The sequence below is a fragment of the Chlorocebus sabaeus genome, chromosome 10 (genome assembly GCF_047675955.1).
Source record: "Chlorocebus sabaeus isolate Y175 chromosome 10, mChlSab1.0.hap1, whole genome shotgun sequence".
Lineage (NCBI taxonomy): Eukaryota > Metazoa > Chordata > Mammalia > Primates > Cercopithecidae > Chlorocebus > Chlorocebus sabaeus.
Genome location: NC_132913.1, coordinates 95405877 through 95425670, shown reverse-complemented (window position 1 = coordinate 95425670; position 19794 = coordinate 95405877). Strand labels below are relative to the sequence as shown.

The 19794-nt window shown below is 41.3% G+C and overlaps 1 protein-coding gene across 5 annotated transcripts in view; it reads left to right on the top strand.

Moving 5' to 3' along the window:
• Positions 1–19794, top strand: part of PLEKHM3 (pleckstrin homology domain containing M3) — a 203323-nt gene that overhangs the window by 104791 nt on the left and 78738 nt on the right. For all 5 annotated transcript variants that reach the window (XM_007966037.3, XM_038001652.2, XM_038001653.2 and 2 more), the window contains one exon: positions 16058–16121. In XM_007966037.3, coding sequence (XP_007964228.1) covers positions 16058–16121 — 64 coding nt within the window. The remainder of the gene's footprint in view (positions 1–16057; positions 16122–19794) is intronic.

Here is a 19794-nt window from a genome sequence, read left to right as displayed (position 1 = left end):
TTGGTTTTTTGTTGTTGTTTTTTTGTTTGTTCGTTTGTTTGTTTTGTTTTGTTTTTGAGACAGAGTCTCTCTCTGTCACCCAGGCTGGAGGTGATATGATCTCAGCTCACTGCAACCTCCACCCCCCAGGTTCAAGCGATTCTCCTGCCTCAGCCTCCTGAGTAGCTGGGATTACAGGCATGCGCCACCACACCTGGCTAATTTTTGTATTTTTAGTAGAGACAGGGTTTCACCATGTTGGCCAGGCTGGACTCGAACTCCTGACCTCAAGTGATCCACCTGCCTTGGCATCCCCAAGTGTTGGGATTACAGGCATGAGCTGCCACACCGGGCCTTCTCAGGGCACTTTGTTGTCATCTGCAGGGACAGAGTCATGGTCCCTCTGTAAATCGACACTGACTGTAAGGTGACAACGTTTGGCCCAGCACCCTTCCTTGAAGAGATCACTCACTAGTTTGTTATGTCCAGCTGCCTACTGTACATCCCCACTTCAAATTGAAATTATCTTTTCCGTGAAAAATATATCCATGTGGGCCAGGCGCAGCAGCTCACACTTGTAATCCGAGCACTTTGGGAGGCCGAGGTGGGTGGGTCACCTGAGGCCAGGAGTTCAAGACCAGCCTAGCCAACATGGTGAAACTCGTCTCTACTAAAACTACAAAAATTAGCAGGGCGTGGTGGCAGGCATCTGTAATCCCAGCTACTTGGGAGGCTGAGGCAGGAGAATCGCTGGAACCTGGGAGGCGGAGGTTGCAGTGAGCCAAGATTGCACCACTGCACTCCAGCCTGGGAGACAGAGCAAGACTCGACCTCAAAATATATCTGTGTGTGTCTGTGTGTGTGTGTGTGTGTGTGTGTGTATCCATGTGGTCAGGTGTGTTTCAGTTAATCATGGCATTATTGCCTTATTTTCCCCTAGTTTGAACCTTGACATAGTTCAAAAGTTTTGCTTTAAGGTTCTCTAAAAGCCAGTCAAATTCTTCCCTTATTTTTCATTCCCAGTGCCATCCCCCTTGTCTCTACTCTCATCACCTTATTTCAGTAATTTTCTTTTCTTTTGTGTGTGTATGTGTGTGTGTGAGACGGAGTTTCACTCTTGTCATCCAGGCTGGAGTGCAATGGTGCCATCTCGGCTCACCGCAACCTCCACCTCCTGGGTTCAAGCAATTATCCTGCCTCAGCCTGCCAAGTAACTGGGATTACAGGCATGTGCCACCACACCCAGCTAATTTTGTATTTTTTGTAGAGATGGGGTTTCTCCATGTTGGTCAGGCTGGTCTCGAACTCCCAACCTCAGGTGATCCTCCCACCTCCACCTCCTAAAGTACTGGGATTACAGGCATGAGCCACCGTGCCCAGCTATTTTAGTAATTTTCTTTTTTTTTATTTTAATAATGTTCTAACTGAGGATCCCACCTCCCCATGGCACCCCTCCTCAGTCCCTTTAACATATGTACTACTGTAAAATGGTCTTATTAGACAGTGAGTAGTTCAGCTACCTACAGGATAAAGCAACACTCTTGGATGGGTTTTCAAGGTTCTCTGTCATCTGACCCTGACCTACATGCACAACTTTAACATCCACATGGTTCCTATGTGGACTACACCACGAGCTAGAATCTTCCACTGTGTTCCTGATGGACCACAGCCACCCCAGCCCAGCCAAAGTGACATACTCATTTCCTTGACACCAGCTGCCTCCCGGTCCTCTCGACACGACTTGACTTGGCTTCTCTTACTTTAAAGCCAACTCAAGTGCTGCCTCTTCCCACCTGTCCTCAGTAGCTGATCCCTTCTCTGGTCTCTTCCAGCAGTGATCATCTGGACCACACATTTGGCACTTAAGGGCTTGGATGGTTTTCATCTCCTTATGTATATATCCTCTCTTGCTGGCTAGATCAGAAGGCCCTTAAAAGCCACGATTGTCCTCGAAACCTAAAATAGAAGACCACACATGCTAGCGGTGCAATAAAAGCTTGTTAATAATCATAATTATGTGTAGAATAGTTTACTGTATATAAAGATAATTATGATTTCATTAGTCACAAAGTACTTTCCCTTAAATATATTATTTGTTCTTTACAGCAGCCCTTTTAGATAGGTGGGGCAGATGGTATTTAGAAGGAAGAGAAAGCGTCACTAAGCATCAGGGAAATGCAAATCAAAACCACAAGGAGATACTATCTCACCCCAGTTAGAATGGCTATTATCAAAAAGACAGAAAATAACAACCACCAGCAAGGATGTGGAGAAAAGAGAACTCTTATAAACTGTTGGTGTGAATGTAAATTAGTACAGACTCTATGGAAAACAGCATGGAGCTTCCTCAAAAAACTAGAAATACAGCTACCATATGATCCAGCAATCCTACTACTGGGTGTATAGCCAAAAAAAAAAAGGAAATCATTATGTCAAATAGATAGCTGCATCCTCTTGTTTGTGGGGATCCCACTATTCACTGTGGAAGTGTCCATCAAATGGACAAAGAAAATGTGGTAAATATACACAATGAAGTACCATTCAGCCATAAAAAAGAGTGAAATCGGCCAGGCGCGGTGGCTCAAACCTGTAATCCCAGCACTTTGGGAGGCTGAGACGGGCGGATCACGAGGTCAGGAGATCGAGACCATCCTGGCTAACACGGTGAAACCCCGTCTCTACTAAAAAATACAAAAAACTAACTGGGCGAGGTGGCGGGTGCCTGTAGTCCCAGCTACTCGGGAGGCTGAGGCAGGTGTAAACCCGGGAGGCGGAGCTTGCAGTGAGCTGAGATCCGGCCACTGCACTCCAGCCTGGGTGACAGAGCCAGACTCTGTCTCAAAAAAAAAAAAAAAAAAAAAAGTGTGAAATCCTGTCATTCACAGCAATATGGATGAGCCTAGACAATGTTAGGTTAAGTGAAATAAGCCAAGCACAGAGACAAATACTCCATGTTCTCATTCATATGCAGGAACTCAAAAAGTGGATCACATAGAGAGTAGAACAGTGGTCACTAAAGGTGGGGAAGGGTAGAGGGATGAGAGGGTTAGGGAGAGGTTGGTTAACAAATACAAATTACAGTTAGAGAAATAGGTTCTGGCATTCTATAGCACTGTAGGGTGAATATAGTTAACAATAATTTGTTGTATATTTTCAAATAGCTAGAAGAGTACATTTGAATGTTCCTGCCATAAAGAAATGATGAACGTTTGAGATGATAGATGTGCTAATTACCCTGATTTATTATACATTGTATAATGTATTGAAATAGTACATTGTACCCTATCAATACATATAGTCATATGTCAATTAAAAATATTTAATAATAATTTTTTAAAAAGAAGAGAGGCCGGGTGCGATGGCTCACACCTGTAATCCCAGCACTTTGGGAGGCTGAGGCAGGCAGATTGCGAGGTCAAGAGATTGAGACTGTCCTGGCCAACATGGTGAAAAACCATCTCTACTAAAAATACAAAAATTAGCTGGGTGTGGTGGCGCGCACCTGTAATCCCAGGTACTCAGGAGGCTGAAGCAGGAGAATCACTTGAACCCAGGAGGCGGAGGTTGCAGTGCGCCGAGATAGCGCCACTGTACTCCAGCCTGGCAACAGAGTGAGACAACATCAAAAAAAGTAGGAAAGAAGGAAGGGAGGGAGGGAGGGAGGGAGGGAGGGAAGGAAGGAATGGAACTATGACTCTAAGATGCTACACTCTGAGAGTGTAAAGGAAGGCAGGGAGGTTGCAGACAGTGGTGTCCCTTGAACAGGGAGGCGGATCGCTGAGACAGCCACTCCTGTGCTCGTTGGCAAGCTTGATCAGCCGTGGAGAACCAGGCATGACAATTGGGTTAGTGCCAGCAAATGCATTTACTCCAGGTCAGAATTTGCCAGACCTTCCTATGTCCCATACCTGTAAACTTAAAACAAAAATGCGAAGATAACTATAGGATTGCCTTATAAATATCTTTAGCCAAAACAGAAATAAAAACATGACCCTCTATTTCTCACCATCATTTCACATAAGAACATAGTAATACTAGAAAAAAAACCAGGCAAACTGCTTTAGAAATCAAACAGCTTTTTAAAATCAAGTAGATTTAGAAATTGTTCTACATTTTTTTTTTCTCTAAAATTTTTCTTTGGACTGCTAAAAACATCAACAGACTGACACCAGCTGTTTGGACTAGATTTTCAGAAATCCCAGTTTGTCATATTTTCTCTTCTGAGTGCTGAAGTCCAGGGAAATTTATGTGGATGCTTCAGTATTTCCCATTCTCAATCATCAAAAATGTGATTTGGGGGCTTGGGGTGCCTGACAAATCCACAACCCATTATGGTATAAATGTAAAACTCATCTCTCTCCAGCACTAGTTAAGGGCAGTAGGCAATATTAGGCCTCTTTCCCTGGTTGCTTAGGACAGAATTGTGTTCTCAGGGAGCATTTGCTCCTACATGTTTGTCAGGTTAAGTCCTTGACTTAGACCATTCCGAAGCAATTTAATGGCTTGGCTTGAGAGTCTCAAGAGAATACCCAAAGTGATTCTTCTAAGCCATCTCTTCCTGTCTTTGGCCTCACATTTTATTTGAAATTATGATTATATCCAGCAGGAGTTCCCACTGAAATATCAGTTTTACCGAATGGTGAGAAATTTCTATTATAAAGATTGCCATTTTTATTAACACTGTCCTGGTGAATACCAGAAAAAAAATATGTGGGGTGTGTGTGTGTGTGTGTGTGTGTGTGTGTGTGTCCTGACAGACTCTTGTTGCTTCTTCTTCCTTCAAGCAAAATTTAGCAGCTTACTCTGCTCTTAGACCCGTCTCCATAAATGTCACTTGATTTACCAAGACAGCCTTCTCCCTCCTTCCCTTGTTACACCAGAAAAAAACTGTCTTTCTAGTGAGTTCACTTAGCTGAGGCTAAGTCCAAAGGTTGGAATGCTCTTTGGCCATCTAATAACGTCTTAACCTTAATATGTCCAAAACTGAGCTCCTAGTATTCCCACCCACCCGCACTCACATTGCAAACCACTCCTCCTGCAGTATTTCCCATCTTGCTTCATGGCATCTCTGTCCATCCAGTAATTCAAACCAAACACCTCTCATATTCTACATCTAGTCAGCAAACCCTGTCAGCTTCAGCTTCAAAATCTATCTACTTTTCACCACTTGCACTGCTGCAGGTGGGGTCCACCGTCACCTTTTGCCTGAATTATTCCAGTAACTGGTCTCCTGCACCACCCTTAGCCCCCTTCAGTCTGTTCTTAAGACTATAGCTAACGTATAAATTAGATGAGTCACTCCTGGCCCAAATGAATAGTTTCACCTCTCGCTCCAAGTGAAAGCCCAGGGCATACCTGGTCTCATCTCCCATTACCTCTCTGCCTCATCACCCACTACTTTCCCCTCATTCACTTTGTTCCAGTCATACTGGCCTTTTTGTTGGTCCTTGGGCATACCAAGCTGGCTGCTACCTGAGTTTCCATCCTTGCTTTTCCGTTCCCTCTAACTGCTGAGATTGCTTCCTTGTTTTTTCCTTTTTCTTTTTTTTATCAGTTTCTCAGTGTGAAACCAAGCTTGCTTCCTAACTCCTTTAGGTCTTTGAGCAGCCATCACTTGATGAAGCATCCTTGACCACTCTGTTTTAAATGGCAACACAGTGTCTGTTTGCACCCCACTGTCCACCACACATGCCTTCTGTCTTCTTTCTCTGCTTACTTTTTAGTGTAAAACCTGCTATTTTATTTTGTCTGTCTCCATCTCTTAGGCCGTCAGGTGTGAATGTAGACGTTTTGCTTTGTTCAAACTATGCAGCCACATGCACTGGCTCTGCCCTTTCTACTAGATGTAAGCTACGAAAGGTCATGACTTTTTATCTGTTATATTCACTGCTTAGAGCTATACATATTGTGGGGGCTAATAAATACTTGTTGAATAAATTAATTAAATGAAGGAAGATTCTGCTCAATTTGGCCAAACTTATTTTTTCTCTTATTACAAAAGAATACTGTTCATCATAGAAAACAAAAATAAGAAAGCCACCCGTATCCTACCACTTTGATGCATATCCTCCCAGACCTTTTCCTCTGCAGATGATTTTTCCCCAGGAAAGCTGTTGTTTGTTTGTTTGTTTGTTTGTTTGTTTGTTTTTTGTAATGGAGTCTCACTCTGCCACCCAGGCTGCAGTGCAGTGGCTCGATCTCGGCTGACTGCAAGCTCCGCCTCCCAGGTTCATGCCATTCTCCTGCCTCAGCCTCCGGAGTAGCTGGGACTACAGGTGCCCGCCACCACGCCTGGCTAATTTTTTGTTTTTTTAGTAGAGACGGGGTTTCACCATGTTAGCCAGGAGGGTCTCGATCTCCTGACCTTGTGATCCGCCCACCTCAGCCTCCCAAAGTGCTGGGATTACAGGTGTGAGCCACCGCACCCAGGCCTGAAAGTGTATACTGTACATATTATCCTTAACCATTTCACTTAGTATATTGTGAACATCTTTTTTATGCTAGTAAATATTTGTCTAAACATCATGAAATGAGTGAAAATGGTGTTTTGATATGTGAGCATACCTACATGTCATTGATCATGGAAGAAGTAGGTGGGGATTATTCAGTGTACTCAACAAAAGATTTTATGAGCAATCTAATACTAAATGAGCTGGTAGAATCATTTCATATCAACACCCCCTCTTCTCCCCTCACCCCCTAAAAAATCAAATATATTAGGTAGAAGGATTATCTAATACAGAGAGAAAAGATTGCATGCTGTTGTAAATCAAATACACTTGATCTGGGAGGGCAGTTTATTAAGAACATGTCTCTTAGGGCAGAATTTTCTGTTTTTTTTTTTTTTTTTTCTTTTTGAGACAAGGTATCACTGTTGCTCAGTGCTGTGACATGACCACAGCTCACTGCAGCCTCGACCTCCCAAGCTCAAACAATCCTACTTCAGCCTCCTGAGAGCTGGGACAACAGGTGTGTGCCACCATGCCCACCTAATTTTTGTATTTTTTATTTTTTGTAGAGACAGGGTCTCACTATGTTGCTAGGGCTCCACTCAAACTCCTGGGTTTAAGGGATCCTCTGTCTCAGCCTACCAAAGTGCTGGGATTACAAGCATGAGCCACCCTGCCTGACCAGGGCAGCCTAACTCTAAAAGCACAATCTACACAGACTGGAGTTGCAGTGTCTCTGAACTGCATATGAGGAATATCTTACAAGCAAAATCTGAGACTGAAATGTGCAAAGTCTGGTTAATACTGAATTTTAGAAGAATAAGTCTATTTTAGCAAAAATATTAGCACTAAATTAGTCTCATTAAAGACCAGTAAGTATTAGCTCTTCAAACTTGCTGATAACACTTCTTTAAGCTCAGTAAATGAAAACAACTCTTTATGTTCTCTGTAAGATTTAAGGTTACTCAGACTTTTGTGGCTACTTTTCCAGTTAGCTAGTTAAAAATTTCATTAGCTGCAGCTGGGGCTTCAGCCTTAACAGATTAGCTGCAGAATCTATCAGGACTCAGAAATAAAGGAGGTCATTTTGGTAGTTTTGATAGCAACCATTCTTCCCATTCTACTTCAAGAATTCTTTTCCATTAGATGACTTCTAAAAGTGTGGTTTTCAAGTCATCTATCTTCCTGATATCCTAATAGCTCCTCCCTTTCCCTTCTTTTTCCCCAGAGATCTAATTCAGCAAATTATATATATACCAGTATCAGCACTGTAAAAGGGTGCTACAGACTGTCTGCAGTGTCATTCATGACTAAACAGATTTGAAAACTTCCAAAAGGAACTCTGGGAAGTTATATGTTAATTTTACTAATCTGCATAGATTCATAGTTCTTTATTTACTCAGAGATCTTTCAAAAAGCCAGGATGTTATTTTCTCTGAGATTAAATGAAATATATAAATTCTCTAAAATCATTTTCTTTTTTTTCCTTTTTTTTTTTGAGACGAAGTCTCACTCAGTCATCTGGGCTGGAGTGCGATGGTGCAATCTTGGCTCACTGCAACCTCCACCTCCTGGGTTCAAGTGATTCTCCTCCCTTAGCCTCCCTAGCAGCTGTGATTACAGGTGTGAGCCACCATACCCAGCTAACTTTTTTCTTTTGTATTTTTAGAAGAAACAGAGTTTCACCATGTTTACCAGAGTGGTCTCGAACTCCTGACCTTAGGTGATCCACCTACCTTGGCCTCCCAAAGTGCTGGGATTACAGATGTGAACTACCGTGCCCAGCCTCTAAAATAATTTTCTAAGAGAAAACAAAAATAAAACTCATTGCAGGACAAGTGTTATATTCTTGCAACTGTTAAACACCATAAGAATTTGAGCTAGGTATATAACAGCTATGATATAATCTATCATTTTTATAATCAGATGCCACAATAATCACAATTAAAATTACATCCCAAATATTTCTACTCGAGGCTTTAGATTGTTGCTAAGAAACTTAAGTACGATTTCTGAATGAGCAGGTAAAAGAGACCCTTATTTCCTGTAACTACCTGCCAAGATATAATATCTGGTGCAATCTTGCCATTTTTTCAGCCAATGAGATTATCAAAATGAGGTACCTAGAAAAGTGATTGAAGCTTGTTTCTTTCACTTGGGCTGCTATCGAAATATGTGCCTTTGATTTAAAATTGTTTTTCCATTAGCTCAGAGTATGGCTGGACATACAAGTCCTGTCCACATCCAGCCTAATGTAACTATTTCAGGAAGAGTTTGCAGCTCATATCAAGAACACCAAATTGCATCTCCCTGGGGATGCTTCGTAGTGCTTTTTGCTGATTTCGGTGTGGGTGTATGTGCCCTCCAAAGGAAAGACACTGGCCATCTCAACTTAATACAAATTACCTACCCTGGAGCACATATTCTTGGAAGACAGTAAAACTACGTGAATAAATGGTTTTCCTTTTAAAATTATTCCTTATGCATCTTTATCCATATTCTTTATTTAAACCCTTATCATTTAGAATCAAATTGTGGAGTTTGCTTTTGGTGTTGTGCTATCATTTTAATTTTACATGTGTGTGTGTTGTGGGTCTTTTCTTTAAAGCCTGTCTAAGATATTTCCATTGCAAATTTTTCCCTCATTTTAATCATTGAGTCTTTAAATGCCGGTTGTGCATCTCTAAGAACTGAGCTTCAGGAAAATGGTAATATTATCAAATCTATCAGAACTTTGCAAAGGGTCTGCCTACTTCAGAGCCTGACCCAATCCCTTTTTTCTCGTGAGCACTGGGGCTTGGTGGGAGCTGAGTTGAACTTCTCAGAAATTAGTCAAGTTAAATGAGTCTTGATTTATTTGACTTAATGTCATGGAACAAAATGGAATGAGGCCCTTCTACCTTTTTGTTAAGATTACTGCCTTTGATTTCATAGGCAATTATCTGTGCATTTTTAACCCCAAGTACCAGCTACATCATATAAAGGCTCTGAATCATATATGACCTTTTTCCTTTTTAATTTTCATCTTTTCTCACCTTTCTCATTAGAGCAATCTATAAATGAAGCCTAAGTTACCTTCCCAGTGTGTCAGGCGATTCTGAAGATGATAAAATAGAAAATGTTAGCACTAGAAGCGATCGTGCTAGTTGGTTTTCATGATCTTCTAGCATGTTTCTTCAATGTTTTTTGCTACCAGGAAACTCGGTAGTGCTACCTGCTAGTGATACTGTTTCCTTTGATGGGTGAGTGAAGTGTGGAGTTCACTCTTCTTATTTATTCTTTGGCTCTGGTGTCAGGGCTTGCATTGGTATAAGCAGGGCTGCCCACTGCAGAAATGCTGCCAGACATGATGATTAATAGCCCTGCAATACAGTGAGGTCAGTTAATGCACAGAAGGCCCTAAACACAGCAGCCTCATCTGCAACAAGGATCCTGTTTACTAAAGGACTGCTAAACCAGATAACCTTCAGTTAGTTTGTAGCTTTTGGTTCTTAATATAATGAAGGTTATGGGTTAAATTTAATAAATTAGTAATTACTTTTTTTTTTTTGAGACAGGATCTTGCTTTGTCACCCAGGCTGGAGTGCAGTAGCATGATCATGGCTCACTGCAGCCTCAACCTCCTGGGCTCAATTGATCCTCCTGCTGCAGCCTCTTGAGTAGTTGGGACCACAGGCATTCACCACTACCCCCAGCTAATTTATTTTATTTTTATTTTTATTTTATTTTTAATTATTATTATTTTTTTGAGACAGAGTTTCATTCTTATTGCCCAGGCTGGAGTGCAATGGCACAATCTCGGCTCACCGCAACCTCCACCTCCTGGGTTCAAGCGATTCTCCTGCCTCAGTCTCCTGAGTAGCTGGGATTACAGTCATGCGCAACCATGCCCAGCTAATTTTTTTGTATTTTTAGTAGAGATGGGGTTTTTCCATGTTAATCAGACTGGTCTCGAACTCCCAACCTCTGATGATCAGCCCACCTTGGCCTCCCAAAGTTCTGGGATTACAGGTGTGAGCTACTGCTCCTGGACCCCCAGCTAATTTTTGTATTTTTTGTAGAGACGGGGTCTTGCTATGTTGCCCAGTCTGGTCCCAAACTTCTGAGCTTAAGTGATCCTCCCACCTTACCCTCCCAAAGTGCTGGGATTACAGGTGGGAGCCACTGTGCCCCATTGAGTAATTATTAATCTTTTTTATATAACATTTTAGTAACAACTTGAACCGTTTCAGTTAATAAAATACTGTGTGTAGGGAGTGTCTGTGTGTGTGCGTGCACGCGTGCACCGTGGGGGAAGTGTGTGTGTGTATGTTTTCCTGCACGCACAGGCACATGTGCAAATGTGTGTATTTGAAAGAGCTTCCAGCTGGGTCCACATCCCATTTCCTTTAGGCCTTTTGAAGGCCAGGCTTCATCAATTATCTCTACTTTTGTGTCTTCTGCTTTTGTTTCTATAGTAGCTTCTTAATGTTAGCGTTTAAGTATGCCCAAGTCTCTCTTATGTTAAAAAAAAAAAAAAATCCTTTCTTTCTTTTTTTTTTTTTTCTGAGACGGAGTCTCACTCTGTCGCCCAGGCTGGAGTGCTGTGGCCGGATCTCAGCTCACTGCAAGCTCCGCCTCCCGGGTTCACGCCATTCTCCTGCCTCAGCCTCCTGAGTAAAAAAATCCTTTCTTAGTCCTACATCCTTCTTTAGCTGTGGCCTGATTTCCCTCCTTTTCTTTAAAGTTGACTTCATAAAAGAGTAACCCACAATCCTCACCCCTCTCCAGTCTTTCCTCCCCCTCCACTGAAACCACCCTGTCTGAGGTCACTGATGGACTCCTGCTTGCCAGCAGGCACTTTCCAGGCCTCATGAGAGTCTTCCTCACGTTATCTGACCTCTCCACTACTGTTGATGCCATTGACCACCTTGTTCCTTCATGAAATTATCTCCTTCCTTGGCTTCCCTGGTGCTGGCTCTTCTGCTCTTTCTCCTCCCTGTCAACCTACTCCTTCCCAGTCCTCTTCCTGTTTATCTACTCCTAAATATTAATAGTACTGTTTCACTCGGAGCCAGTCTTTTCTCATGTCCCAGCATGTGCCCCCCTGGGCTATCACTTTTTCTCAGGGCTTCACCTAAAACCTATAAGCTGGGGGCCCACAAATCACGCACTTGGACTCACAGGTGACTCCACTTGAGCCTTCCAAAGACAGTTCCAACATCTGAGCTACCCTTTCCCCCACCAAGACAACTCCTCTTCCTTAGTCCTGTTTTTCAGACCCCTTTCTACTAATCAGAGTTTAAGGCAAACTGGCTCTGGGAATCTACTTTTCCCATTCATTTCCTAAAGGACTCCCGTCAGGCCCACTTGTAGGACCTCAGCCACAGCAGAGGAAAGCCCTTGGAGCCACCCAGATGGGAAGTTGCCGCAGCCCACGCTTTCCCAAGCTTGGCTTTTAGGTCCATATTTACCCTGAGTTTCCCTGTGTTTGGTCTTCCTAAAGAAAATATTTAGAGAATGTCTTGCAAATTCAGTCTGCCTTAGGGGAAAGAGGAATAAATGGCAGTGAGCGTAAGTTATCTGGCTCTGCCTTGGAAATCCTTACCTCCTCTAAGCAGAAGACTGAGTCCCTATCTCTAAACAGCTGCCAAAAAACCTTTTTCTTCTTTTATTTACATTAAAAAGCATTACTATAAGAGATGCATTTTAATACCTACCAGTCTTCCCTCTCAGGAAATATATTACCATATTTGACTTTAGTGCTTTCATACTACAACTCCCGTCCTCCAGGGAGGAAAAAAAGATGATTGGCATTATCTCTCTTAAAAGTCTTTATTTTTAATGGCCACCACTAAATCTCTTGGACACAACATCTTCTCCAGACACAATAAGCTGGGTTCCTTTATCTTTCCTGCATATATTGCATTTTCCAGTTCTTTGTGTCTGTTATGACTGACTTCATGTAAATTATAGTATTAGACATTGAAGCGTGATGGAGAAGACAGTAGAGGAAGTGTTTCTGGAGGGGCTTAGAATCTCATATAAAAGGAGAGAGAAAATAAACATATGTGAAATATATATACACAAAGAAACATTAAATAAATACATAGCCACTTTAGCTTACTGTACAAATAATGTTGAAGGAATATTAGAGATGATTGTGACCAAAGTTGGTTAATTTTTGTAAGAAGAATAATGAATAGTGTTTGGAAGCAAGAAGGACCCTACCTAGTAAGAAGAAATTGGAAATTCTCTTTGTTGTTCAACAGTTGTATTCATTGAAGTATTCATCTCTGGCACGTAACACAATGCCTTATTTTAGACACTCAGTAAGTACTTGTTGACTATATGATTACCAACTGGGCATAGTACTCCAGGAAGAGTATGCCAGTATGATTTGGTTTGTAAATTTGTAAATAAGTGTGATATCCTGTATATCCCTAATCATAAAAATTTTAGAATTTTAAAGCAGAAAAGATATTTAAGTAGCGAAACATTACAGATATGCTCTCCTGCATTTGTCCCTGCCATAGATCATTTCATCTTCCTTTTAACTCTTTCTGCAGCTGACCTATGTTTCTACAAACCTGAAGAAGAGGCAGGAGCTAGTCTCGAAATGATTTTGCAGCCTGCTTACTGGACTCCATTTCTTAGCACTGCTGCCACATTGCTTTCATTTTACTTTATTTAAGGGATTTCATTATTAAGCATTTACCTTTCAGTAAGATTATTCCTTCCATTTAGTCACCCCTAAACATCCTCTGTCTCTCATATTGTCATACCCTGCTCCCCTTGAGTCCCACTGAAAGACTGCCCTAGTTTTCCTTTCCTGCAGAGAAGTTTGGGTCCTTGGATCCTGGAACAGCAAAAGGACATTAGTGAAACAACTGGTGAAACCTGAATAAAGTCTATAATTTGCATAATGTTAATTTCTTATTTTTGATCAATATGCCATGGTTGGGTAAGATGTAAGCATTAAGGGAAGCTGGTTAAAGAGTATGAAGGTATGAACATTTTACAAATACAGAGAAATGTTAAAAACTGTGGAAGCATATGTGAACATTCTGGTTATTTTCAAAAACATACTTTTCAAAATATAATGAGAAAATTGCAGACTACCAAAGTACACTTTTAGATAGTTCTAGATTGTAAGGTAAACAAAGTAAAAACAAACAACCCTCATCTGGGTTCAGCCACCTTCCCATTCAGGTTTTTCCTCACTCCATTCCCTCCATTCCCATGGCTTCAGCTGTCCGCTCTGTGCTCCCATCAGAAGTGCCCTGAGTCTTCTACATCTCAGGCCCAGATCCATGCTTGTCGTTCCCCACACAGGCACTGGATATTCGGCACATAGGAAGCTCAGTTTTTTATTCCCTCCCCTGGAAACCTACCCTCAGTTGGCCAATGGCATCACCATTCTGATCCCCAGGCTCTATACTTCAGGGTCATCTTAGACCCCCTTCTCCTTTTTCACTTATTCCCAATGTTCTCACTTCTTCCAAAAAGTCTCCGGCATCTACCCACTCATTCCTTTCACTGTCCGCTTGTCTACCCTAGAACAGACTCTCACATGCTTTGTCACCTGTCTGTAGTCTCTCCACCCTCCCTGCTGCCTTCAGAGACATACCAGTGTGGCTTTCCTGCTTCAAAAAGCATCAGTGGCTCTATACCGCTACCGGCCTAAACTACAGTAATAAACATCCATCCAGAAGAGATGTGCATGATATTACTAAATTAGATGGTCAGCTCAAACCTACCTCCCTCCTTCCCCCACCCCTAGCCCCAAGAAATTAGAAGGAGTGGAGGCCTTTGGAGTCAGAAAGTCCTGGCCTTGAATTTCGGAAGACATCCCTTGATCATTTTTGTCATGTGTTTGTGTTTTTGAAAATGGAGGTTGATTACATCTCATGGTTCCTCCAGGGACCATGGTCTATCTTTCATGACAGGGGCCTTCCTGTGGAGAACCTAATCCTACATGAAGGAATTGAGTACTTTTCCTATGCCCTACCCAGCTGTGCTGGGCCTGTGCTCTGCTTCCTGTCACAAGTGCAGCCCTGAACCATTAGAGGTGAAGGGAGCCCAGCCTTAGGAACTGCATTCAGTTTCCCAGAATATAATGCCCTTGTCACTTGTCTCATTCCTGTGGATGAAACAGTGCTTTCCAGCAGAATTCTTCAGCGACTTTCCTACTTTCCAGGAGAGGTCCTTACTAGAATACACCTACCCCAGTCCTCCGTCCAGTCAGGACTTCGTCTAATTGGTTCAGTGCTCCATTTTCAGTAGTCTTAATACAGTGCCCGATATGCAGTCTGTGCTTAATCAATATTGGATGGATGGAAGGATGAATGATTTAATATCTAGGATTTGGCAACTAATGCATACTTAATTGAAAGACTGAATAATGATTTTTCCAATGAGCAAGATTATTAGGCCAGTGGTTCTAAACCTTGACTATACTAATCACCAAGAGAGTGTTTGTTTTCTTTAACACTGATTTATGAGCTCTACCCAGGCATATACCCTGTTGTTTTCTAAAAGGTCTCCAAGTGATTCTAATAGACAGCCAGGGTTGGAATCCACCGTGTTAGACTACTCAAAAAATATGTACCCCATGCATAACTCTTTATCATTTTTCAATTACCACATTGTATTGTAATTATCAGCTTCTGTGTCTTTCCCTCACTTGACTTTATGCTCCTTGGCCTCATACTGGGGCTGTCTTCCTAATGCCTGGCATAGTGCTTGGCATATAATGAATAGTCATAAATGTGAATTGGATAAATTGGTGGTTTCTTTCATTTAAGACCCAAGAAAATTGCATAGTACCAAATAAGACAAAGAGGAAAATGCTAGTATCATGGATTTTGTTTTGGGTTTAGTTTGTGTGTATGTTGTTTTCCAGTCATCTACACTTTGGTAACCTGTTTGCTTGCCCATAACGGGGTTTTTTTTCTGTTCATTCATTATCATCTATCCAGATGCTGTGAACAGACAGCAGCTAAAGATATTGGACTTTGTTGAAGAGTCCTAATTTAAAATGTCTTGTCCCATTATTCTCATTTGTACAGAGGTTCTAAAACTACCATCACTATACATATGAGAGGATAGTTCATTAATGTGATATTCAGTATCACTCCTCCTCATTAATGAAAGCCATAGAAGCCTCTAGACACGAGTGGCCACTCCAATTTTTCTGAAATCCAAAATCAGTATATTTAGATATAGAATAATATAGCTAGAAAGATATTTAGAGACATCACATTAAACCACCCTCATTCTGCGTGAAGAAGCTGAAGCCAGGTGGGCATTTGAGGACTTGGCAAGAGATCACACAGCTTATTATGAACACAGCTGGTACAAGAAACCTGATGTTCTGGTCCTCAGGCCTGGGCCACTACACAGTGCTTGTAGCTCTTAAGATTACATTAGAAGTCAAAGATCAAACTTTTACCTCCATTCTGGTATCTGTATTGGGAAGAAAAATATCTGAGAAAAAGATATTTCTCAGAAGGCTTAGGAGGAAAAGTATAGGTGGAAAGTGGAGAGGGCAGAGGAAAGGAATTCTTGAATGAGACTTTGAAACTTATCAGAAAAATGTGTGTTATGGCAGCACCACAGTTCACTTGTCTATCTGCCCTTGTTTTCAGAATTTTCCCCAGAGAATACCTCCTTCAACAGATCCACCTGTACTCCCTCGCCGACCTGCAGCAGGTAAGCACTCAGAGGGGCTGTTTCATTTTCGTTGTTTTCCTGGAGAACTCTCTTTGTCGACTTTGGTCTTTGCACTGTATTCTGCCATCATTGGGGTAGTTTTCATCACAAACCCTGATAATTCTTATTCAGAATGGGAGGAAAACTTAGTATAAAAAGATATATAGGAAAATAACAAATGTTGGCAAGGATGTAGAGAAACTGGGGCTCTTATACATTGCGATGGGATGCAAAGTACATCAGCCACTTTGGAAACAGTTAAAAAATTAAACATAGAGTTAGTTACCATATGACCCAACAATTTTACTCCTAGGTATATACCCAAGACAGTTGAAAACATATGTCCACAGAAAAACCTGTACACAAATGTTCAGAGCAGCATTATTCATAATAGCAAAAAAGTGGAAACAACCCAGATGTTCATCAGCTGATGAATGGATGAACAAAATGTTTTGTAGCCGTATAATAAAATATTATTCTGCCATAGAAAGAAGTGAAGTACTGATGCATGCTACAACATGGATAACTCTTGAAAACATCATGCTAAGTAAAAGAAGCCAGACAGAAAAGAATACATACTGTATGATTGTATTTACATGAAATGTTTAGAATAGGCAAATCCATTGTGACAGAAAGTACGTTAGTGGTTGCCAGGGCCTGGGGAGAGCAAAGAAATGGGGAGTGCCTGCTCATGGATAAAGAGTTTCTTTGGAGGCTAATGAAAGTGTTCTGGAATTAGACAGCAGTGATGGTTGTACAGTCTTGTGAATATTCTGAAAACCACTAAACTGTTTACTTTAAAAGAGTAAATTTTATGGTGTGTGACTTTTACCAATTAAAAATTTGTATGAAAAGATGTAAAAGGCATTGAATGTGTTAAGCCCTTGACTTGTGCTCAAGCCAAAAAGTTGAATGGCTTTTAAAGTTTAGTAAAACATAACAGAGCATGTAAGAGTTGAAATCATCCTTTTATACTTTTATTAGCACATGTACTTTTTTTTTCTTTTGTTTGTGAGACAGAGTCTTGCTCTGTTGCCCAGGCTGGAGTGCAGTGGCGTGATCTTGGCTCGCTGCACCCTCCACCTCCCGGGTTCAAGGGATTCTCCTGCCTCAGCCTCCTGAGTAGCTGGGATTACAGGCATGTGCCACCACACCTGGCTAGTTTTTGTATTTTTAGTAGAGATGGGGTTTCACCACGTTGGCCAGGCTGGTCTCGAACTCCTGACCTCAAGTGATCTGCCCACCTTAGCCTCCTAAAGTGCTGGGATTACAGGCGTGAGCCACCACGCCTGGCCACACTTGTACTTTTAATGATTGACCAGATTAGCAGCTAGGAAGAAACTGGCCTCTTGTGTGTTCAGCCCAAAATTCTAAATATGTTAAGCTTTGGTTAATCATTTAAATCGACAACTCACTCCTAAGAACTGTTGGACACTAGATAATGATTATTTCAAGAGTTTATTAACAAATAATAATAATTGTGACAACTTTCAGTGTGTCTCAAACTGCTGTGATTCTGTTCTTTCGTTGTTGTTTTCCTCTCTGGTTTTTTTATCCAGAAGAATTTAGGTCAACTTAAAAACCATACTCATAATAACTTCAGTCATTTTTTTGACTTTAAATTACTTTTCAAGGATTTTTTGTGTCTTTTAACTTAATAACTTAAGAATTTTATGTTCTTTTTGTCCCCCCAGAGCTAGGAAAGTTTATTTATTTATTTATTTATTTATTTATTTATTTATTTATTTATTTGACAGTCTCACTCTGTTGCCCAGGATGGAGTGCAGTGGTGTGATCTTGGCTCACTGCAACCTCAGCCCTCCTGAGTTCAAGCAATTCTCGTGCCTCAGGTTCCTGTGTAGCTGGGATTACAAGCGTGTGCCACCAGGCCCGTCTGATTTTTGCATTTTTAGTAGAGACAGGGTTTCACCATGTTGGCCAGGCTGGTTTCGAACTTCTGACTCAAGTAATCCACCTGCCTCAGCCTCCCAAAGAGCTGGGATTACAGGTGTGAGCCTCTGCTCCCTGCCAGAAAGTTATTTTAAATTAAATGGCAGACATGATGTTAGAGCATTTAGTTGGAGAGGTCTAAGAAAAGACTAAGGTTTTCATTTCCATTTATGTGTCAAGTTGAAACCTATTTGCACATACCAGCTCTCCCAACTTCTTCGGTCCTGCCTGATCTTTACTACATAGTCAGGCAGCAGTGGTCTGCTGGCAAGGGTGGAAAGAGGTATATTTTTACTTAAAATTGTTGTTCAAGGGGAAGAATTGGTTAAAACACTTGTTATACATTTATCTGTTTTCTGGAGTCTACCTGATCATAGTGCCTGAGGACACAGACTCTATCGTTTGAGAAGTATGTTTAAAGGCACTGAACATTCTTGTAAAGCTGGTTTAAAATAGAATAGGTGGGCTCCAAAGTGAGTACTCTTTGAAGGAACCTTTCAAACGTGAGTTTCGATATCTGACGAAGAGAAAGAATCAGAGTAATTCCATATTCATTTTAGGGTGTCAAAGTAATGTATCCATTTGCAATCGTAGAGCCTGCTTTTTAAGGCTTTCCTATACCCTGCTGTCTTTCCCTCCACCCCCTTTTCTTTTTTTCCTCCTTTAATAATCAAACTATCCATGCCAAGCAGCTTACTGAAATCAGTGGCAGGGGTATTCCTGGTGGCCAAGCCGTTAGCCCCTGGAGCCCCGTAAGCAGCTTAATCAGTTGTCAGCCTGGGTAGTAAAGTGATCGAGGCAATCAACAGCTTATCAAACACCCTGTGGGCGGGGCAGCTAGAGCTCAATGCATCCATTTACTTAACAGCTCACTCTAACCTGGTTCTTTGTGCCTGGCTTTAAGAGCCCCAAACTTATCATATTTAGAGGAAGTTTAATTCGATTACTTTTTCTGCCTGAGGTGGGTTAAATTGGATTTAGCTTTTGATCTGTCTGCATCTTGGCTATCAGCACTGAAGGGCATCCCCTGCTTCATCTTTCCTTGGTTTCTGAGTAAATAACAAGCATGTTGTCTAGATCTGAATTGTTCTTGCAAATATGTAAGGGAAGGGACACAAGGAGAAAGAACAAAAAATACCATTGCTTTGTGAAAGGGCATGTAGTGGTATGGGGAAACCCAACCTAACTGACCCAACCACCAGCCTTATGGCATCCTAGGCCATTTTGGCCTCTTCTGGACTGCTTCATCATCCCACTTATTGTCAGTGTCAGGCGTTTTAGAGTAAATTATTTTCCCCTGTTTGATTTTTCTCCTCACTGCTAAAGGTTTCTGTAAAAGCAGACCTGTCTGTCATACCAAGTAACTATAGAAAAGGGGCTTTTAATGTTCAGATTTTGCAGGGGAAAGGAAAATAAACTAAAGCAAGTGACTCAAGAGTTATAAATCAGAGAAAAACAATAAGATGGATATTCTTCTTAAATGCACAGATTCCTGTCTACTTTAAGATTTCTCTTGTTAATTTGATTTTTCCCATTAGCTTTTATTTAAAAAGCAAAACAGCCATTTTCTTCTTCAAAAAGAAAAAAAAAAAAAAACAGGAAAGAATTTAATAAACATGGTGAAAGGAGATTTATAATTTAGAGATAATTTAAAATAATATAGTACACAAAGCACTAATAATACTTAAAGATGCTGAAAGAATTCTGGTACCAAAAAAATTGC